The sequence below is a fragment of the Pinus tabuliformis genome, chromosome 6 (genome assembly GCF_031772625.1).
Source record: "Pinus tabuliformis cultivar Carrire ecotype Pingquan chromosome 6, CPIR1, whole genome shotgun sequence".
In the NCBI taxonomy this organism is placed as follows: Eukaryota; Viridiplantae; Streptophyta; class Pinopsida; order Pinales; family Pinaceae; genus Pinus; species Pinus tabuliformis.
The window spans coordinates 516,786,701-516,811,136 of NC_142292.1; the positions used below are offsets into that span (position 1 = coordinate 516,786,701).

The window sequence follows — 24,436 nt, forward strand, 5'->3', positions numbered from 1 at the left end:
GTTATTTACAATTTTGTTTACAAGGAAAAAATTCTGAAGGATTATATCTAATATTCCCCCTCTTAAGCCAAAGGGGTATTCATCAGTCCAGGCATCATTCTAAAATTTTCGAACTTTTCTCTTCCAAGCGCTTTAGTGAAGATGTCCATAATTTGTTCATTTTAGGAACAATGCTTAGATGAATAGTCTTGGCCTCTTCATGGTATTGAATCAAATGATACTTCGTGTTGATGTGGTTGGTTCAATTATGGAATTTTAGGTTCTTGGTCTCTTCATAGTATTAATCAAATGATACTTTGTGTTGATGTGTTTGGGTTGATGATGAAATTTGGGATTCTTCACCGACTTGATTGCGGAAGTAATATCAACCAAAAGAGTAGAATTCATTTGTTTCTCTTGCAAATCTTCAAGTATTTTCTTGAGCCGCAAATCTTCTTCATTGCTTTTGCAGCTGCTACATATTCTGCTTCAGTTATGGAATTTGTTGAACTAACTATTTGTGTGACCTCCAAGAGCTAGCTGCTGTTCCAAGATTCATGAGATAGTTTCACAAACCCTAGGGCTTTCTTGTTCAAACCCTTATTAGGGGTTTTGCAAACCTAAATCATTTTGAGAAACTGGACAGTCATTTAGATCTAGATCATTAATCGATCAAGAAACCCTTTTAGGTAGAGGAGGAATGACCTGTTGTAGAGTTTTATGAACCCAACGTTTCATACTACCAAGTGAGTCCATCATCAGGGGAGGATGCATCAATAGATATTCTTAAGATCTTAATGATGTATCCAAGAGCTATAATTAGGGTATATATATAAGTTATTAAACAAAGGAAATAAGAAAATAGGTCGGACTCTTATCTTTTTATTTAATTAATTAATTAAATTATTTATTATTATTATTATTTTTAATTAATTAATTGATTTATTCAAGGGGATAACTTAATCGAATAATTTTATTATTTATAGACTTAATTATTATGTTTATTAATTCTATTTTAAATAATTGGTTCAATTGATTCATTAATTTGTTTAAATAATAAATTAATTTGTTTGATTAATCAAATTAATTAATTTAATTATGTATTCTTTATTAATATGTTTATTCATTTATTTACATTATTAATTTATTAATTTGATTAATTAATTCATTAATTAATAATGTAAATAAATGAATAAACATATTAATAAAGAATATGAATAAACATATTAATGTAGTAACAGTAGCAGTTGGAGAAGGTTGCAGTGCAGATGCAGTGTTGGTAGTGGCAGTGCTAGCAGCAGCACAGTTGCAAAATTTGAGAGGGAGTTGCAGTACGGATGTAGTGTTGATAGTGGCAGGGTCAGCAGTAGTACAAATGCAATATTTGCGCAGTAACTGGTGGACAGGATGTTAGACATCAGCAACGCAGAAGGAGATGTTACAGAACATAGTGATGCTTCAACAGGGTGCATTGCTAGAGCACATTCCTCGCTAAGAGGGAGTGTTGATTTTTGGTAGCATTGGATGTGCCCTAATTCTCAAAATTTGCAGAGAGGCTTAGACACATGCATTCTCCAATACGCATAAATCGTTTTGGGAAATTCCACCCAGAGACAATTTATTACTAAGTTGCACAAAACGCCGAAACGTTTCGAAGTTTCCGAAACGGGTACGTTTAGAAACTTCACCTCCCAAAAATGGAAACGTGGGCCGAAACGTCAGCGGAAACGTCATATATGTATATCTAAAAATATATATATAAAGAAATAAGTGAATAACACATTATCTTGCCAGAAAAAAGGGAATAAGACCCATATATGACAATTTAAAAGGAAAAAGAAGTCTATATTAACTCTAATATATGATTACATGATGGTCGAGTTTCCGCTGAGTTTCCGCCAAGTTTTGGAGTTTCAGGTACGGGTACGACCCGAAACGCCGGGTTCTTTGAAGTTTCGTGCAACATAGTTTTATTAAAATTATTAATTATTTTTAATGGGACCCTAAGTCTAAACTTAGGAAATTAAAATAATTAATGGGTATTAATCTAAACTATGGGTGTAACTTCTAGAAGAAGACGAGGATCAAGCCAAAATGATCGAAGCCATTGATTAGAAGTTAATCTGGGCCGTTTGTTGTCCAACAGAGAGATATAAGAAGAGGCTTGAAGGGCACTTGGAGAACACATCGAGTGAAGATCATAAGATCGATTTTCTAAAGCAGAGCAGCTGTCGGGAAGAATTTCGAAGTGATCTTTTGCAGTGAGGGGCATGGATAGTTTCGGTTGGAGATTTCTCCTGATCCGGGAATACTCAGTAGAGGAGGCAGAGAGAGATTTGGGAGATGTAGTGCAAAGCCCAAATAGGCTGACGCAGGGCCACGCAGAGGCAGCGTAGGCTGATGCAGAGCCTTGAGGAAGCCCAAAAATTTGTTGGGGGAATCGATATCAGAACCTGGAATTCGGGGTGTGAGACCGAGAGGTGAAGATTGAAGTTCATGGGTAGAAAATCGATTAGCAGAAGGGGTGATGCTGTCCCTAGAGGCTGTGACACTGGGATGACGCGGTGATTGTGCAGAGGCACCGCAGAGGTAGCCATGGGCAGTCCATTTAGTGGGTGGATTAGCCAGGATTTCCTGTGATAGTGTGAGGTAATCTCACTTATCTCTCTGTCAGTGATATTCTCTGTGTTGGATGGCCAACAAGGTATCCAAAGATTGTATTCAGAAGGGACCAAGTTCAATCTTGAAATCACCTCAGAGGTTTGATCAAAGTTCAACGTTTGACCTGCGGTCAACAACCCATAAACATAGTTAAACTTTGGTCAAACCAGTCAACGAATCACAAAAAACCTTGGCCTCCAAAATTAGTCAAAATTTCGGTCAAAAAAAAGCAATCAATGCCAAGTCAACTGTGGTCAAACAAAAGTCAAATAGCTGGTCAATGCAAATCATATCTTCTTCATTTCTCCTTCGCACATGTGGATGAATGTCCTTGTTTTAGATCAAATGATGTGATGGATGCGATGTCAAATGAGGTCCAATGAACTTCTATTTATATATGAGTTAGGACGAGGGTTTTGACCTTGGGGTCAAACCCATTCAAAGAGTGGGGCCAAGTTAGGCACTTGAGGCCGATCTAGTCAACATAGAAAATCATAATTTCTCCTTCGCTTTGCCAATGAAAATACTGACCATAGCTACCAATTTTCAACACATGGCTGGTGTGATTGCAAACAAAGAATGAATCTCATTGGTGACAAAGAAAAGGGTACAACAAGAAAATTACTTTAGTTCCTTTATGCAAGAAAACAGTGTTGTCAAGGGCTCCAAGAAGGGGCAAGTGCAAAAAGTGTATCCAAGATATCAGATATTTCAAATAAAAAACAAATGTGAACAGTCGAAGTCGTGCTATGGATTGCTAATACAAAATGATGCACTGATGTTGACGCAGGTTTGAATGATATAAAGGAAACACTGGTTTGTTCTTTGGAAAGAAATGATTTTGAGATCTCTTTGTCACCTTTGTGAGATTTTTCTTGCACTCAGGAGAACATTTCCTTCATAAACAAAAAACTCAAAACATGGAGCTGCAAAAGAGATTCGAGTAGACAAGACTTGAACAAGGTTGGACGAGGAAAGACATAGAGGGAATGAGCATTGATTAGATAAAATGGGTGTGAGAAAATTAGTCTGGTGTTACTACCAAAAAGGTGGCAGAGCGTAGGTGTGCTTGTTGACAAATCAAAATGACAAATTTGGTGTCCAAAGGGGCTAGGGGATATTTCTGATGGGAAGAGAGGCCAGGAGCTAGGATAGCTTTGATACCATGTCAGACCAGGATGTGTAACTCCACTAGATAATATCTATAAATGTGCAATCGAATTTGTACAACTAAGTGACTCTTTGTCTCATTATCCAAAGTCCGTTCATCTTCAAATTCTTCTACTTATTTACAATTTTATTTAGAAGGACAAAAATCCGAAAGGATTATGTCCAACAGACTCATAAGGATGAAAAAGTATTTTTCTAGTGGTGATGTTCTGTAACCATTGTTTGATAATCATAATTAAGAATAGAAATTCAAAAAATCATTAGATAAGATAAGATACTTTTATTAATGTCCAACAAAAAAGCATAAGAGTAGGTCAAATGGACTAGAAAAGTACATCTAGTGTCAATACAATGTGGGTGTGTCAATGTGTCTCCTAAAACAATGATAATAGTAGAAATATAACAATTTCTAAGGTCTAAGAGCTATTTAGAGACTAACCTCATCATCTATAGCTAAAGAAAGCTATAAAGCTAAAAGAGAGAGCATGGAATAGGTGGTGCTATAATATAACTATAAGTGATAAAAAATTAAATGCTTGACAAAGATTTCAAGGGCAATTGGAGATGGTGTCCAAGGGGGAGAGAGAGGAGACTGAAAGGTGGGCTCATTGTGAAAGTCCTCAAGAAGAATAGACAAGTCAAACAAATGATAAAATAATTGAAGTGGTTATGCCATATGTCTTCTCCAATTCGGTTGACCATGTCAACAAGCTCCATTGCATCATCAATCCTCTCCAAGAGAGGTTGCTCTACCAGTAATCTTCAATGGATGTGCAACAACCGTGTGAAAATAACATGTGTGGGCCTTCAATGAGGTGGACCAAGTGATATTTCCTCAAAAAAGCAAGTGGCATCCTAGATCTTCTCCATTAAAAATAATATTTACCAAGTCATAATGATAGGGTGGTGCTTTCCAAGAGGCTTCTTATCCAAGAAATATAGTGATATAATATTGATAAGAGGAGTTCCGTTGATCCTTGTGACTATGGAGGCTATGGGACCTCATTGACCTTGCTATATATGATAAGATAATCATTGGTGAGGTGTACACTTGATAAGTGTTGCATGGTCGTTACATGAATGAAAGTTCCGTGATGCCAACTAGTGGAATGCACCATCAATAAATTTATAAATGTGGAAAGGAGACTTCATAGGTTGAGTACTTCACTCCCTTGACTAGTCATTTGTCTTGGAATACCTAAAATATTCTCAAAATAGAAGCATTCCCTCTCTATTTTGTAACCAATTCATCTTCAAGGTGCTAGAGCACACAAAAGCCACTGAATAATAATAAAATATGCTCCAAATTGGTTATAGATTCTCAAATATTGTTCAAGTGCATAGATATAAGGAAAAAGAAGTAAAAATATCATATGATAAATTATAATATGACAAGACACCATGATTCCTATCAAACTCCAAGGAAGAGGTTGGACCCATTTCCAGCAATAAAATAATGTAAAAAATGTGAGGATGCCTCAACATGTATGCCAATGCAGGGAACACTCCATCACCAACCATGTTCACATCATCGTAAGGTAGTTTATGTGCCAGATATATCAAATATAGCAGAGATGTTGACACCATGGAGCTGAAACCACCCTAAATTAAGCCAATAAAGTTATTTTGAAGGCTAAAACCATGAGGAGCTGAATAAGAAGCACTCTCCAAGAAGATGATGCCAACCCCACAAAGGTATAACACACATGTGAAATAGACCCCCAGAGTGCCAGGGTGCACACCTTCTAGGTCTAACTATCATCAAGGCATGCAAACCTAGTCATTTGGTGAACATGAGAAAAGGGGAACATGTTGAACATCCTCTCTTAGTGACAAACCAACAATATAACACCATCATCCTTAATCACTAGGATGTTCTAAACGCAACATAATGCAAAGATAAATCATATGAGTAGTAGGCAACTATGAACCATATACCAAGAAGGTGATCCATCGAGCAGGGGCATGCAATATGAAGATTACTGCTAGAAGAATGATCAAACATGATCATCTACCAATGAGAAATAAATCTGCACCAAAACACCAGCCCAATCAGATGATAGTACCATCTCTAAGCATATGGGTATAAATAAAGAAGTTCCATTTAGATGTGTACCCTCAATCCATCAAAAGTTCCATAGGCAACATGCTGCCAACAACATCCATTGTGATGAAAATCACAAGGTAAAGCCTCATGCAACGTGAGGGGTACCACTGAATTCAGCTTTTATCATTGCAATATCCTTCATTTATGTCATAAATTTTATCTGTTTATTGGATTTAATAAATGTTTAACTAATTTCTTTTTTTTTTCTTTGTAATTTCTAGGTCTTACTTGTGCAATGTATATGAAGGATGGCTCACCACTAGCTTGTCCTGATAATACAGCCGGACTTTATATCAGAACACGCTCAAGTGCAGTTGTTAAAGTAAGAATTTGTTTTGTTCTGGAATGTTACATCTATCCCTTCATAAATTGGAGCTATATCTTCCAGTTAATTATAACCATTTTTATTCCATTTCATACAAATAATATCTGATATTGCATGCAGTAGGTCTGAAATAGTTGTAAGGTTGTGGTTGATTAGTTAATTAGGTTAGTTTAAGACAATTGATATAATTGGTTTCCTGACATAAGGATTCAGCGATGGGAAGTTGATAAATATGGTTGTAATATTCTCTCTCTATCTCCGTTCCACTATTCCTCCCAATCCCATAGACTTGACACAGACAAGAACATAATGAATAATTGTTTGAAAGATGGAGAGTAAATGCTGAGATCATGGTTATTAGTATCTTTACTTCTCTTCCGAATTCCTTGTGTGGTATTTCCTTTTTGGACTCATTTCTTTAGTTTGTGGTCACTTGCTGGACATTAATAAAATTATCTTCTCTTATCTTATCTATGGAGATAAATATATACAAACACAAGTGACACTAGTGGAAAGGTACAATTATATTCTTCAAAATTGATGCCACTAAATTTAATGTCTCTAATTGAACTTACCATACACGTAGATTAGTTATTGGAACAGGTATGTATTAAAATGGTTATGGAGGTGCCTTGGCAACATTTTTTTAGGAATAAATGCCTGTAAATGTCGAAAATGATATAAAATACGATGGCAATCTACCTTTGGAGGGGTAAATTAAGGCCTATGCGTATTTCCTAGTAACACAGTTCCAGTTTAAGAAGTGAAACCTTCAGAAAATTAGGAACTTTTCACCCCAAAATGCCTTAGTTATCTCGTTAGGGCCATAAGAGAGCATTTAAGGATTAATTAAACCTTATGAAAACAAAATAATTGAGGCACCCTCTATTTAAAGTCTTTTTATTCCTTATTCAAGGACTTTTAAAGCATAGTTACACTTATTTTTACTTTATCAAGGTTTAATCAAGTGGAGTTAATCCTACTTAAGCTGTTTAACTTATCAAAAACCTCTATGACCCTATGGTACCACTATCATAACCAGTTTACAACACATATCTCCTACCTTTCATTTTTTTTGGAAGACATTGTTCCATAACTAGCACTCTTCCTTTGCACGTCACTGCTTCTTTGTTTGTGTTGTCATACTGCTTCTCATCATCATATTTTTTCCTTTTCTATTGCTTCAGCTACTTAAGGACTTCCCTATGAATTCTCTCCCTATACTAATATGGTTCTTAGTATATTTTTGCATACACCCTCAATTTGCAGGTATTTAGACATCTTATGCCCTTTTGGACTTTTGGCATTAGTCTTTCCCCTTGTACCACAATATAATTAATTAAAATAAGCATAATACAAATGTTTTTTACACATATCTCTTTGTTTCATTGTAAGCCCTCAAAAAGAACTATTATGACGCAGGAAGAAGAGGAAGAAATGCAACATGATATATCAAAATTAAGGGAACAAGTGCAACAAGTTTCGCTATCACAAAAAGCAACCAAAATGAATTGGAAGCTAAGATGGATGGCATAGAAGAAAAGATAGAAAGAGACATGTAAGGTTTAATGGATGGGTTTGAAAGTAGAAATGAAAGGGGACATGGAAGGTTTGAAGAATGGTTTAAAAGGAGACATGGAAAGTTTGAAGGAAGGTTCGACAAAGTTGCTAGAAGAAATGCTTCATAGTGGTGTCAAGGTATTATGTGAAACTGTTAAATTGTGCAACTAGGGCCAAATTCCACTTTAGGCAACTCATTAGATGAAGATGATTATTGGATTGAATTCCTCTTTTTGAGAGGACCTAAAGATCACTAAATTTGGACAAGTAAAAATATGTTTTTGAAGTCAAGCCCACACATGTGCAATTTGTCAAAGTCGACCTCACGATCATGTAGGCTCATGAAGCCCAAGAGACATGTCTTTTGAGTCTTGACCCACATGGATTCATATAAATAAGAGAGACCTCAAACCTCATTTGGCACCATCTCAACTGAACAATTCTCTCTTTCCTCATCTGATTGGTTTGCACATCTCATTGGGCAGTTGCCTTTCTCACACACGTGCGGATTTTAGAAGGCTCCTTTGACTGCCGTTGGCTATTATGTTTCAGCGGAAGTTTGACCAGCGTTGACCAATGTGATCTTGACCAGATTTGACTACGATTTTGGATGCTTTGACTCTGTTTGACCAGGCCGCATTGATTGGCACAGGAACCGAGGAATTCTGGGTTGTTTGACTCACGTTGACCGCAGACCTGTTTGACCATCTAGTTGACTTCAGGTTGACTGTTGATTTGTTGACTGTTTTGGGTTGACTTTGACCAACAAGAGAGGCTGAGTTCCTCCTTTGACCGAGCTGTTTTGGAAGAGTTTGACTAGACTTTGACTACTGTTGACTTTCTGGTTAGGGCATAATTTGATTGTTGTTGTCTGGGAATAGAAATTGCAGATTTGATAGGGCTGTTTTGGACAGTGGTATTGGATCATCAAATTGGCAAGTCAATTTTGACTTTGACTTTGTACTCTCTCTCTCTCTGCTGAACATTTGATATTTGTAATAAGAAGAATTGATCAAGTGTTTTCCTCATCTTGGGGTTTTTCCCTGTCTTGAGCCAAATTCTTGTGTTTTCTTGCCTTGGCTTGTATTCTGCATTTATTCTTTATGTTCTATCTACAGTTACTTTCAATGTAAATTAATGGTTTATGTGATTGATATTGGAAATTGTCATTGGGCTAATAAAAGGACATTGAAGTAATTGTTGCAAGTATAGAACATAGCATTGTTATCTAAAATTAACATGATATCAGAGCCCATGTGAGGACAAGCCCAAGCAAGAGAGAGAAAAACAATCACTAAGATATCTATTGGACAAAAAATAGTTGACTATATTCCATGGCCTCTACATCTTACTTCAAGACTGAGGACAAGCTCAATGACAAATTTGACTATCATGCATGGAAGATGACTTTGGACTTGACTTTGGAGGAGCATGAAGTATTGGACTATGTGCAAGGAAAAATGGTGAAGCCTCCAAATGCACTTGTTACTACGAGAATGGAGTATAGAAAAGGTGAGGTCAAAGCTAAGAAAATTATAATTGACTCCATTCAAAAGCATTTGGTTGCCTATATTTCTGATTTGGGAACTTCTAAGGAAATGTATGATAAGTTGGTTGGGATGTTCAAAGTGAACAATGCAAGTCAAATTCTCTTTCTCAAGAACAAGTTGAAGGATATCAAGATGGATAAAGGGGAGTCTATCCAATCCTACTTCATGAGAATAACTCAAATCAAGAATGACTTGTTATCTATTGGAGAAGTTATTGCTGACAGGGAGCTCACTCTCATTGCTCTTGGAGGTCTTTCAAGACCATGGGATATATTTACCACCACCATTCTCAACAATGACAGGATACCTGGTTTTGATGAGTTATTGGCTAGATGCACTCAAAAGGAGACAAGAATGATGGAGAGAAATAAATCCAACAATGGAAATGAACCTACTGGTTTCTCTACACATGAAAAGAGGAAGAACGATGTTGGTCCAAGGAGATAGTGTCAAGGATCGAAGGAGGGATTCAAAGGAAGAGGCAAAGGAAGATGCTACAATTGCAACAGGTTTGGCCACTACGCTAGAGTGTGTCATCACAAAAGGAATTCTCCAAGGAATGATAATAACAACAACAACAATTTCAAAAGCAATGGAAATCAAAGGAACAACAGGTATAACAACAGAGGAAAGAGAAATTCTCTAGCGGCTCGAGATGGAAATAGTCAACCTCCCAAAAGGACAAGAAATGCCTAGTATGATGAAAGTAATGTTGTAGAAAAACAAGATGAGTTTTATCTATTTTCTACTCTTTACTGCCTCTCCTCCAGATACTTTGGATCATTGGTTGATTGATAGTGGACCCTCAAGACACTTCCCTGGATATAAGGGGGCCCACTCAAATTTGGTTGAGAAGAAAACTAATCTAAAGATTATACTTGGAGATAATGCCACCTACCCTGTGAAAGGGATAGGAACTGTCACTTTGCATTTGTATCATGGTCAAACCATACATCTACAAGAAGTATTGTATCTGCCTGATTTGAAGAACTGGGGTCTATTTCTGCGATGGAAGACAAAGGCTTTAAGCTAGAATTCATTGATGGAAAGGTATGTATTTGGCATAGAAACCCTAAAAATGCATTTACTCTTGGATTTAGGGTTGATGGTATCTATCAAGTTGGTAGATGTCCTTTTGGGAGCTTTGGCAAGTGATACTTCTCTAAATGTGAACTATGGCACCGAAGATTTGCCCACTTACATTACAAAGCCTTACTTGGGGTAAGGAAAATGGTTGCAGGAATGCCCAAATTTAATATGAACCATGAAGGAGTCTGTCAAGGATGTGCAGCTGTGAAACATACAAAGGGACCATTGCCTTTTGGTGAAAGTATAACAACTGATATTCTTCAATTGGTCCATTTTGACCTATCTGGTGCCTTGCCCGTAACCTCATTAGGAGGATACACATATTAGCAATCTTTGTGGATAACTTCTCATGCAAAACATGGAATTATTTCTTGAAGAGGAAGGATGAAGTGTTCAAGTGGTTCCATTCTTTCAAAGCATTGGTGGAGAATCAAACAGGGAAGAAGATCAAGATGTTGAGGACTGACAATGGAATCGAATATGAATCTAATGAATTCAATGACTTTTGCAGAGAGGCTGGCATTAAGAGGGAGACAATTGCTCCATACACTCTAGAGCAGAATGGTGTTGCTGAAAGAAAGAATCGAACAATTATGGAAGCCACCCGTGCCATGATCTATGATCAAGCTCTACCAAAATTCTTTAGGGGAGAAGCTGCCAACACTGTTGTATATGTTCAAAATAGAAGTCCTCATCAAGCTTTGGATTTTAAGACTCCCAAAGAAGTTTTCTCTGTAAGAAACTAGATGTTTCTCATTTTAGAATCTTTGGTTGTCCTATGTATTTTCATGTGCCTAAAGAGAAAATGAACAAGCTGGAAGCTTCTGGGAAGAAAGGTATATTCATTGGATACAATGAAAATTCAAAGGCATATAGAATCTATGTACATGGTCAAAGAGATGTGGAAGTAAGCCGAGATGTTATCTTTGATGAAGACACTGCCCTTGAGAAAGCCAGAGATCTCCCCATTTCAAAGAAGGACGATGATGTTGCTACCAAATCACAAGATGATCCTCTGATGGATGAGCCTATGCTTGATGTTGATGGCCCGATGGATCCTATTAATCCACCTCCTAGTGATCCCTCTACCTCAAGGAAAATACCACTATGGCTCAAAGATACTCTCGAAGATGCTGAAAGACATATTGCTCCAAGAGGGACATTTTGCTAAAGTAAGAAACCTAATAGGTATCAAGGGTACTTGGCTACCATGAGGACTATTGTTCAAGCTTAACCATGCACGTTCGAAGAAGCTGTAAAGCACCAAGTATGGAAAGATGCTATGAGAGAGGAATAAATGAGAAACCTAATAGGTATCAAGGGTACTTGGCTACCATGAGGACTATTGTTCAAGCTTAACCATGCACGTTCGAAGAAGCTGTAAATCACCAAGTATGGAAAGATGCTATGAGAGAGGAATACAAATCGATCATGAAGAATGATGTCTGGGACATGTTGCCTAGACCCAAGGACAAGTTCGTGGTCACCTCAAAATGGCTTTACAAAATTAAACATGGAGCTAATGGAAGTGCTGAAAAATATAAGGCCAGGTTTGTAGCTCGTGGCTTCTCTCAAAGGGAAGGAGTGGACTATGGTGAAATATTTGCACCAGTTGCTCGATATACCACTATCTGATCTGTTATTGCTCTCGCTACAAATCAAAGATGGAGCCTACATCAAATGGACGTCAAGATTGCTTTCTTGCATGGCTCACTTAGGAAGTCTACTTGGAACAACCTCAGGGGTTTAAGGTACAAGATAGAAGGACACATGTCTGTCGGTTGAAAAAAGCCCTCTATGGGTTGAAGCAAACCCCTAGGGCTTGGTATGAAAGGATTGACAATTATCTCATGAAGCTGGGATTTACTGAAAGCTATGCAGATCCAAACATATACTTCAAGGTTGAAAAGGACATGCCTCTTATTTTGGTCCTTTATGTTGATGATCTCTTTCTAACTAGTGCATACCCTCTCATTTATCAATGCAAGAGGGAGTTGACTTCCGAATTGGAGATGAAGGACATAGCACTGATGCATTATTTCCTAGGCCTGAAGGTCTGGCAAAAGCCAGATGAAATTTTCCTTTGCTAAGGAAAATACATTGTGAAGCTATTAGAAAGATGTGGGATGGTGGAATGCAAGTCTCTGACTACTCCGATGGAACTGAACTTCAAGAAGCTATGTGAAAGTGTTGGTGGGCCCAAATGCCAAATCCTTCGGAATATAGATAACTTGTGGGGGCCTTGATGTTCTTTTTAAACTTTCGATCGGACATATGCTTCACTGTAAATACTTTGGGTCAATATATAGTTGAGCCTCATCATGTACATTTGGTTGCTACAAATAATCTCTTAAGATATCTTTGTGGCACTATCAACTATGGACTGAGATACACTGTCGGGAATTTGAGGCTACATGGATATTTTGATGCTAATTAAATTGGCAGTGTGGTGGATAGAAAGAGTACATCAGGATGTTGCTTCTCTTTGGGATTTGCGTCAATTTCTTGGATGAGCAGGAAGCATAAATTGATTGCTGTAAGCACCGCCAAGGCTGAATATATTGCAGCTAGTATGGCCTGTTGTGAAGTTGTTTGGTAGAGGAAGCTCTTTAGTGAGCTATTTGAGCATGTGTTGGATACCACCATTATCTATTGCGACAATAAGAGTGGGATTCACCTCTTAGAGAACCCTGTGTTCAACGAATGCTCCAAGCATATTGATATTAGGTACCACTTTAGCCGAGATATGGTACAACAAGGAGCAATAAGGATCTAACACATTAGGACTGATGAAAAGGTTGCAGACAACCTCATGAAGCCCTTGGGGAAGGTCAAGTTCTTAACCTTTCGAGAGAGACTTGGAGTCGTGGAAGGACACTCCCATGAGGGTCCCGCTTGAGTTGGACATTGAGTTCTGGGGGCTCCTAGGGGCTTGGGGTACTTCTTGGAGTTATGTGTGACCATATGATAAGTGGTTCACCTTCCCCTATAGGTACACTGTGTACAAGGTGAGTGGTTCACCTTTCTCTGTGAAACCCCATGGTGATATATATGAGCATAGGGTGAATGGTTGACCTTCCCCTATGGCTGATGATATATGCATAGGATGAGTGGTTCACCTTCTCTTATGGATGCCCCAGCATACATCCTACCCTTGCAGTTTGGGACTCTTGGGAAGTACCTCTCATTTGACCAATGAGTTGCGAAAAGAGGATAGAAACCATAGCACTACATATGGACGCATTGTGTACTAGCGTACTCCCTATGTCTAGGATGCATGATGTTCAACAACTTGATCACTTCGGATCAAGTTAGATTGGGGTTCTACCTTTGGTTATGTAGACTGATTTTTGTCAGTGGAGAGTGGCAAGGTTTTGTGACTCACTCTTGATCGATTCTTCTTATTATCTATATCAATCTTCAGCAGATTTGAGATGAGATACAAAGATAGTACATGATGACATGATGGCATTGTTACCCACCACTCGTGGGTAGTGTATATAGGAGAATTTTTTTCTCCTAGATGGTCCTCAACCGGCAGCAAGCCGCCCCCTGTAGCCACCAGATAGCTCGATGTGCCATTGTCTCCGCCACCTGAGCCAGCCATGTGGTCCCCCGGCCACTTGTTATGATTGTAAGTTTGAAGGTGGGTCTCCCAACCTTGAAGGTATGCCAACTTTTCATTGGTGTAGTTGAGTAATTTTCCTTACTTGTTGTGGGCACTGTTGGGCATGGATTGGTGGGGGGATTTAACAAAAAGAGTGGGCTAGGTATGTAATCTTGTCTCCACTGCCCGATTCCGTGGTTAGCCTTGTATCCTAATCCCATGGGATCTCCTTTAGCTTTAGGGTTGGCACTACTTGGAAAATCCCGACTTTGGTTGTGTGGTCTCGCTTTGCGACACCACATACATCACCCCTTTCCACTCATTTTATCCCTATTCATCTCTTTTCCCATTTCGGTCCACATGTGTCCACTGGGTTCACATAGGGTTAGCCTCCCCCTCCCCTTGTCCACGCCTTGGGTCGGGCCTAGAACAATGCCCAGAGGTCGATGCAGCTAAAAAGAAAAGAAAAAGCATAATTTGGCCACTCTCAACAGCAAATGTACCACAAAATGCAAAAGCCCGAGACGTACAAATTTTTCTCGTGGGCAAAAGCTAAATATGAGCTCTACCCCTTATCCATGGCCATCACCCTGGTTCCTATGGGCCCTAAATGAGTCCCCTCCATCATTAAGGAACCCATGATTGTCCCAACCCCTGGTGGGCAATGAACCACCCCACCTTAAGGGGGTATCCACTGCCATATACTACACATCATGCTCTCATCCCCTGGAGCCCCAAGCAGTTATGAAGAAAAATCAATCAAAGGTAAAAGGCATATGAAGAAGGGTGGAAAAACAAAGGTCGGGGTAACTCATGTACCGCGATTTTCTCCCTCCTACACTCACATACCCAGGTGTGGGCTTCCTTTATTATAGCTACCCTTGTACCATGACATGTTGTCTGGATGAATCCCCTGATCCCCACTTTGTTCCATTACTATATCATTTGCCACCTACCACTTGAGGGATGTACCATGGACATGTCACCCCCTTTAAAGGTTGAAATTGCCTAATAGAGTCCTTGATTAGCCCCTTATTGAGCTTGGAGACACCTGTACATGCCAAAGCCCATTATGGAAGTGCATGCCACCATGAAGTGCCCCATTGATTCCATGAATTATAGCCTCTTTTACTTGATTATTCTAATGATTTGTTGTATTGGAGGGGAAGGGGATGCATTAGATCTTATGCAAGATTGTAGGTGGGTCTCCATATTGGGCTTGGTCACCCTATACAGGATCCTATCCCTCCAGAGGGCCACATTGGCACTTATAGGGTGAGCATTGAGAGCCATGGGCCTCCACCATAGCAGAGAGTACTTCATGGTTCCCCAACACCATTCGTTGATTAATCGTGTTCCACCTTTTCGATGAGGATGATGCACTTGGTTCACCATGCCTAGTTGGCTGCACACATGCACCATATGCTTGGCATACGTTCCAAGGTCCAAAGGATGTCTCCCGCTGCAGAGGGAGGGCTTATGTCATCATCCTAGCCCTTGCATACGGTCTATAGGCATTTTCGATCCACTTGGAGACCCATGAGGATGTCCTTGTGCCCCCACACCCACTTGGGAGCACCACAGGTTCTTTCTTGGAAAACAAGGGGTCAACCCCTTGTCCACTATGTTTGGAGACTAGTGTTACATCATGGCACCCCTAGGACTTCATTAGGCCTCTTCAAATGCCCAACGACTCACTATATTGATCATTTTGCCCTCTTGAGAGGCTTATTCTTGTTTTATTGAGTTATTTTGGTGGGCTTGTCACTAAAAATATTGTTATTATGCACATTATTTTATTTTAGGGGTATTATTAGTCCAAATTAGGCCATTCGAATCCCTTAGAGGATTGTATAAATAGAAGTGAGATGATTCATTTTCATCATCATCACTTGGATTGGATTAGTATCTCTTATGATATTTTCACACTTTTTGCTGGGATGAATTTTTGGAGCTTTTCTTGATGCGCTATGATGTTTGGATTTTGCTATTGTCTTTGGAGCTTTTCTAATGTGAAGTTGATAAATGGATATACTCTCTTTCTCATGTAAGTCAAAATTTTGATGTAATTCTTGTTATCTTATTGGTTAACTGCATGTATGTTGTTATCTTTATTCTTATATGGGTTAAATGTAATGCAAAATTCTTCTGGGACCTTGAATAAGTGATTAAATGCATGCATTGACCTTTGAGGGATTGGGCAAACGTTCCTAGAGGCACATCTTAGGTTAAATACCTCGAACCTTTGTCTCCTTCGCAAATTCGAAGTATAAATCTCTGTTGATCTAGTTGCTGGAATGAAGGGCGTTCCTATCTTTCTATTAACCAAGCTTATGCTTGGAGGTAAATTGATTAATGCAAATCTAGGCCTAGGATGCAAATGCAAAAGGATTTGGGTGCTCTTGTGTTAAGATTGTTTATGATCTTAATTATTTAATTACAATTTATCTTACAAGATGGAGTGCTCAATTACAATAGTGCCCAAAAGATATAATTTCAATATAACCAAGAGATGATTGCTCAAGTATTAGAAGCTAATAAGATAGATGCTCTTAAGAACAAATCACCAATATGCCAAAGATAAAATTATTATCCACAATAGATTTTAACCATGAAACAATAATGACAATGATGGCAAGTAAAAGAGATTAGTGCACTTATCCAAAATGTTATTTAAAACAATTAGCCGAGGTTCACTTATATGAGATAACACAAGAATGAAAAGGATATTAGTGACAATTGCTCAAGAGATAGACAATTAGATGATTAACGTTCCTTACACAATTAACAATTTTCCAAGATATGTCAACAAGATATCACAATGCCAATTTCATGTAATTAGATCCTCAAGAAATGCCAACATCCAATAACTCCTCAATTACCAATTTAAGCAATATTAACCAATCAACAAGATATTAGATCTTAGGATTATGAGCGTGTGTGAGTGAGGATACTTAGTGCCTAATTATGATTTTGAAACTCACAAGAAACTAAATGTGTTAGTATTAGTGTTGCGAAAATCGTGATTTTTTCAAAAAATTGTGATTTTTTCGTTGAAACGATTAAATCGACGATTTTTTCATTTTGAAAAAATGGTGATTTAATCCCGATTTTTCATAATAATCGCTATTTTTTGGGAAAAAATCTTGATTTTTGTATTTTTTAAATTTTTTAAAATATATATATATATATTTTTTTAATTTTGCCGATTTTTATCGATTTTATCTCGAATTTTACGATTTTTTTCCGATTTCAGACCCTCGCCGTTTAATCCCAATCACGATTTTCTCAACATTGGTTAGTATCCTTATTAGCAATGAAACCACTCAAGCAATTGTCCCTGCATGCGCTGTCTCTCAGAGCTCTCCCTCTACGCTCTCTCTAAGGCACTGCGTCACCTCTTCCTCAGTCTCTGACTGATGCTGAAACCCTCCTCTTCCTTCACCCTGCAACTCTCCCTCTGAAATCGAAATCTTTCTCTTTGAGAATTGATTTTCCTCGGGTTACTGAGTATTTGCCCGATGTATCTCCAAATGACTCTCAAGTCTTGTCTTATATTTTTCTTGTTAATGAATCAACGGTCGAGATTAAGTCCCTAATCAATGGCTAAGATTAAAACAGACTTGATCCTTGTCTCTTAGAAGCTTCTCACCCATATCTTTATTAATACCCATTAATATTTTTATTTTCCTAAGTTTAGACTTAGGAACCCATTAAAAATATTAATTATTTTAATAACTCATCATCCAGGTGGAATTTCTCCAAACGATTTTTGGGTCTTGGAGATCTCATGAATTCTAGCCCCTCCACAAAATTTCGGAGCTAGATCACATCCGATGCTACCCAAAATCAACACTCCCTCTTAGCGAGGAATGTGTTCTAGCAATGCCTCCCAATAGAAGCATCACACTGATCCATGACATCAGTCCTCTGCGCTGCTGATGCTCGGCCTGCTGCCCCTCATCTACTGCACTGCTGATGGTCGGCCTGCTGCCCCTCATCTATTGCGCTGCTGATGGTCGGCCTGCTGCCCCTCATCTACTGCGCTGCTGCACCCTGTACTGTTGTCCATGACACTGCAACTGTCACTACTACATTTGTATTGCAACTCCCTTAAATATGTTGCATCATGTTGCCCATAGCACTGCCAATGCTAACTGCTGCACTGCAACTCCTTAAACTATTCGCTTTTGCTACTGAAACGAATTCTTAACCATCCCCATCTTCTCCCAGAAATAAACAAACTTTGTTCTTCCTAGAGCCTTGGTGAGAATGTTTGCCACCTATTCTCCTGTCGGGATGTATCTCAATTGTACAACCCCTCGTTGGACATAGTCTCTAACAAAGTGACACCTGATGTCAATGTGCTTCGACTGATCATGAAAAACTGGATTCTTAGAGAGCTTGATGCAACTCTGGTTATCACACAAAAATTGGTCGCTTCATCCTTCTCTTGAATAGATTCACAAGCAATTTCCTAAGCCATATGGCTTCAAATGAAGCTGTGCTAGCTGCCATATATTCAACTTCAGCTGAGCTCAGAGCTACAGATTTCTGTTTCTTACTACACTAGGAGGTCATTCTTGATGCAATGTTGAAACAATACCCAGTGGTACTTTTCCAATCTACTGAACTTCCAACCCAATCTGTGTTAGTGAACCCACTCAGCCTGATGTCATTGCCTTGGGTGTATATTAGTCCATGCTCGATTGTTCCTCGTATATATCTGAGAACATGCTTGGCTGCTGCCCAGTGCGTCCTCTTTGGTTCCAACATGAACTGACTGAGGGTGTTGACAGCGTAACAAATGTTTGGCCTGGTATTGAGCAGATACATCAGGGACCCTATGAGTTGCCTGTATAATGTGGGATTGACTTCTTTATCTTCGGATGCATCAATCTTATTCTAGTTGGTAATCATTGGAGTAGCCATAGGTCTACAGTCCTGCATTTTAAATCTTTTCAAAACCTCTGTAGTGTATCTCTCTTGTCCAAGGAAAATCCCACCCTTCTATTGCCAAACATCCAACCCCAGGAAATAATGCATTCGTCCCAAATCCTTCATGTCAAATCCTGTAGCTAGGTTTTCCTTGCAATCTTTGATGAGCCTAGATGAGCCTGTCAGGAAAAGATCAACCACATATAACACTAGGATTAGAGGCTCATTCTCTACAACCAGATAGTAGAGTTTAGGATCTGCGTCACTCTTGACGAATCCCATCTTCTGTAAGTAACCATCAATTCGACCGTACCATGCTCTAGGTGCTTGTTTAAGCCCATACAAGGCTCTCTTTAACCTGCATACATGAGATTTCTTCTCATGTGTCTCAAAACCCTTTGGTTGCTCAATATATACTTCTTCTTCTATCACCCTGTTCAAGAATGCCGTCTTGACATCCATTTGGTGAATCTCCCACCCCATATGTGCTGCAAGGGATATCAAGGATCTAATAGAAGTATACCTGGCTACTGGGGCAAAGGTTTCTTCGTAGTCTATCCCTTCCTTCTGAGCATACCCCTTAGCCACAAACCTGGCTTTGTATTTTTCCACACTGCCATCTGTAGTGTATTTGACTTTGTAGATCCATCTGGAACCTACAATTGACTTATCATGAGGTCTAGGTACCACTTCCTAGACATCATTGATCATTACGAAACTGTATTCCTCCACCATAGCATCTACCCATACTTGATGCTGAACGACCTCCTAAAAATTAGAGGGTTCTCCAACCTGAGCCACCAAGGCTTGGTATCTGTCTAACTGTCTACGCTCCCTTTTCTCGTTCCTGGGCGCAACGACAAAATCCTCTGCATCTCGTAGTATCTATCGAAGTTCCCGACTCGTTCTACCACTGGTAGTGGGTATATCTATCTATTCCTCCTCTTCCTGAGACTCCACTTGTTGTGATACCTCTGGAGTATTGCCTTTTGGAGAAATACTGGTGCTAGTTTCCGCTGGTCGAAATGGCAGTTCCAATGGAACATCCTTTGACTGCTCTTCGAAAGGCATTTCTTGGGATTTCCTGAAAGCTCAGTCCTGCATGAACTTTACATCCCGATGAATTATGATCTTCCTATTCCCTAGAAGATAGACTCTATATGCCTTAGCATTCTCGCTATACCCGACAAGATATCCTTTTTCGCAGTATGATCCAATTTCTTCCTCTTTTCTTTGGGTACTAGTGATGACACTCTCCGAAGTAATCTTACCTAATGGCCTGTGAGGAGTCCTGTTCTGGACATACACTGCATGTTGCATGCTTCTGCCCATAGAAACTTGGGCATATCCTGATCGTACAACATTGCCTTAGTTGCTTCAACAATAGTCGTATTCTTCCTTTCTGCTACATTCTGCTTCGGATTATAGGGGGCTATCCACTCTCTTCTGATGCTTTCTCTTGCGCAAAAATCAGTGAAGTCCTTGTCGATGTATTCTCCACCATTGTCTGAGCGCAATATCTTTATCCGCTTCCTGTCAGATTCTCAACTAGAGCCTTGAACTCTTTGAATCGACCAAAAACCTCATCCTTGTTTTTTAGACAGTAGATCCAAGTCTTTCTAGAATGGTCATCAATGAAGGTGACGAAGTATTCAACACCACTAAGAGCTTTTGTGGACATGGGTCTACAGATATCTGAGTGTATCAATCCCAAAACGCTCTTAGCCATAGTGTGTCAATGCCGCTTTGGCGTACTTGCCTAGTGCGCATCCTCTCCATACATCATCTTGTTTGGCACTCAACTCTGAACTCCTGATACTGTTCTCCCGAGAATTCTTAGAGCCCCCATGGTGTAAGTGTCCCATCCTCTTGTGCCATAGTTCATTCAAATCTTTTTCCCCACCGCTGCCTGTCAGTGCCATTGGAGATTCTAGTTGTAATCTATATAGCTTGTTACTTCTGACTCCAATCTGGGCCTTGTTTTCCAACTCGGTGTTTGACATATACTTTCTCCTTAATGAAGAAAACATTATAGCCCTTGTTTTGAAGCTGAGATACAAAGAGTAAGATCATCCCCAATCCCGACACATGCAACACATTGGTTGCTCGAAGCCGATCCCCTGCTTTTGTTTGAAAGACTATAGTACCTCTCCCTACGGTGGTACATTTTGACTTATTTATACTTATAAATACTGAAAATAAACACAAATGCAGCCTTAACTCATATATAGATCAACAATTGAAATACTAGACAAACACACAAGGGACACCGTTATTTTTGGACAATCGTCCCCGAAAAAACCCAATGCGGGAAAACCGGTGCAGTAGATATGAGGATTTTATTATTTTGCAGTTTCTGAATACAACTAGGGTGCCAAAAATGGCTCAGCGTTTAGAGAATTTCCTTGGTAGAAGTACCTCTCCTTGGAGAAAGATATTCTGGCTGATCGATCCCACAACAACTACGACAGCTCCTTAGCTGGACAGCGAAAGCTGCTCCAAGCTTCTCCACTACTCTGCGTCACTCACCAGGGATTGCATCACCCTCTCAGCTCCAGTCTGCCCCACGAAAATCTCCAGTGCTGCCTCTTGACCCTGTGTCAGCTCTGCTAGCCTCTGTGCAGCTACTGCTGCCTTTGCGTCAACCACTTGGCTCTTTGCGTCAACCCTCTGGCCCTCTGCATCACCCACGCTGGCCTCCTCAGCCTTTGCGTCAGTCCCATCTGCCTCTTTGTTAGCCTTCCCAGGCTTTGCGCTGTCTCTCTGGCACTATCTCCGCCTCTCTGCTATGTACTCTTAGCATTCTGCCGAACTGCCCCTCGTTGCAATAAATCACTGGTTCGATTCTCTAAGCAAACCTCACTCCAGAAAAGCGAACTGACTGATCAATTTGGTGTATCTCCAACTGACCCTCAAGCCTCCTCTTATACTTTTCCTGTTGAGTCTTCAATGACCGAGATGAAGTCTCTAATCAACGACTAAGATTAGATTTGGCTTGATCCATGTCATTTAGAACATTCTCACCCAGTTTTATATTAATACCCATTAATATTTTATTTTTTCTAAGTGTAGACTTAGGAACCCCATTAAAAATATTAATTATTTTAATATCTCTCCAACAATGTGGAATTTCCCCAAACAATTTTTGGGTCTTGGAGATCTTATGTGCCTTAGCCTCTCCACCAATTTTCATGTAGAGCACATCCGATGCTACCACAAATCAACAGTTGGTAGTACTCATCGAACTTTGCTAGTAAGATGATACCCTCTATTAACTGGACATCTGGATATTCCTAACATTGTGATTAATATTGGAAAATTGGAAGCATATACTACTTCGACGAGTCTTTCTTAGCACCCTTTTTTTTGTCCCTTTTGGTTGGCAAACTAATCCTTTCTTTTGGTATTGTTTTTTCATGTTTTGAACCTTCCATCATGAAGAGTCTTCTAATTGCTTTTGAAGTATTTCATTTTTATTTAATAACCAACAAGAATTTTGAGAAGAAGTAGCTTAAGAAGTTTCTTGTTTGTGCAAAGGACAAAATTTCTTAAATTGAGTAGGAGATGATTAGGAAAAAGAAAAATTAGGGAGATTAAGATACATGACCCCTTGAACATGTGCAAAACTATTGTAAAGCTAGTGAATCTTGAAAGGAAGCTTCCTCAATATGCCCACTTCCACACAAACTTGAGTATTTTGATCTAAGGAATAAGATCCATGGTTTTCGCCAACAAGTAGTCAACCAAAATGAAAAATGATATTTTCAATACATGCCCTAAAGTATTTGGATATGCAGGGAAGCTCCATCTAAAGAGGATAATTTTGTTGAGAAGGAAACCCTATATTAAACACTTCATACTAGCATTGTGTGAAAATTCCAAGTTTAAAATCCTATTGCAGTAACTGGAATAAATTCTTCTAATTGTTAATTAATTTAACAAGTGATTTGCTATGACAAATATCGAATAAATCACACTGCAACCTTCACAAATAATTTTTGCGGAAAATAAAGCACTGGAATTGAGAAATGCTAACACAAACATAAAAATTAACACAATTATTTTTGGACAAATGTCCCCAGAAAAACTGAACTTTGAAAAACTGGTGCAGTAGCTGAGGGTTTTATATTATTAAGCAACAATGAAATCTGAGTACAATCTGGATGCTGAATACTGGCAATCTTGCAGAGAAAATATTGGCAAAATTTTTTTGAGGAAAATTACCCTCACTCCGAGCAATCCGGGCACTGTTTGAGCTCTGAAAGGCTAGCCGTCCAACTGGGCCTGCGTAGGCTCTACGACACACTAAAGTTTCCTGTCACACGTGCTGCGTGAATCAACTGCCAATCTACCCGTCTTGCTTGCTACTGACTAGGAAAATGCTTCTTCGGCACTCTGGGATCCCTTCCTAGCCTTTGGAACTGAAGACGTCTTCCCCTCAACAAAAATCGAACTTCTTTTTGATGGTCTGCATTGCCTCTGTGCAGTCTCATAGAAAAAATCTCAGCCTCTCTACAAAGTACTCACTAGATCTAGAAAATCTTCCTCGGCTTCAATGTCCCTACCCCTCTCTGTTTCTATTGCCCTCTTGAAGCTCGAACTCTTCTGACACCTACTGCTGCTATCTGGAAAATCAAACTTTCCAAGGAAATCGACCTCAAGTGTATGTGGCAAGTGCGTTCTCCATCTACCCATCAACTTCTTATAATCTTCTGTTGCGACTCCAATGGCTAAGATTAAAACTTAACCAAGGGCTAAGATCATATCAGAGTCAATCCGTGTGAGTTTCTAGATGATTCACACCTTATCTCAATTAATTCTAATTAATTAACCAGACTTCCTAAGTTTAGACTTAGGAAATATTAAAAAATTGGCTAATAATCTAATTGAGACACTTCTAAGTGGAATTTCTAGAAACAATTTCGGGGTTATGGAGAACTCCTGTGTTTTAGCCTCTCCACAAAGTTTCGAGACTAGAACACCTCTGATGCTACAAAAACTAAGACATTGCACATATGCAAAAGTACCAACAATCACCGCCATGTCATTCAAGAGCAATGCTTGTGCTGCATCCCCTTTTCTAGTGCTATGCAGTTGTATCTTGTAACTCTTGCCCAAACCTCATGAGGAATTCATCATCTAATTCTTGGGCTCCTAATTGTCAACACACCACTTGCGAATATCATTTACTACAGGGATCTACCATAATAAATGAAGAATGATAACCCTTGTTTGGATTCGTTCAACAACAAATATAACCTCCTCATTAGTTAAAAAGGTTTTATTAGATTTAATCAATTAGAATGGAAGGTGGGTGTTCAACAAGATAGGGTGACATTAACAATTAATGGAGCTCTTTATAGAGGGCTTCTGTTGGATAGAAATGTCCATCTAGACCTTGAAACTGCATATGGATGAAAGTAATATTGCCTTTCTTTGCTTCTATAAGT

General features: G+C 39.1%; 1 protein-coding gene across 1 annotated transcript in view; it reads left to right on the forward strand.

The window, feature by feature from the left end:
- The window catches only part of LOC149259569 (2-oxoglutarate (2OG) and Fe(II)-dependent oxygenase superfamily protein), a 538,837-nt gene that overhangs the window by 220,271 nt on the left and 294,130 nt on the right, over nucleotides 1–24,436 (forward strand). The window contains exon 11 of the mRNA XM_089376311.1: nucleotides 6,139–6,239. Within this exon, the coding sequence (XP_089232437.1) occupies nucleotides 6,139–6,239 (101 nt within the window). The remainder of the gene's footprint in view (nucleotides 1–6,138; nucleotides 6,240–24,436) is intronic.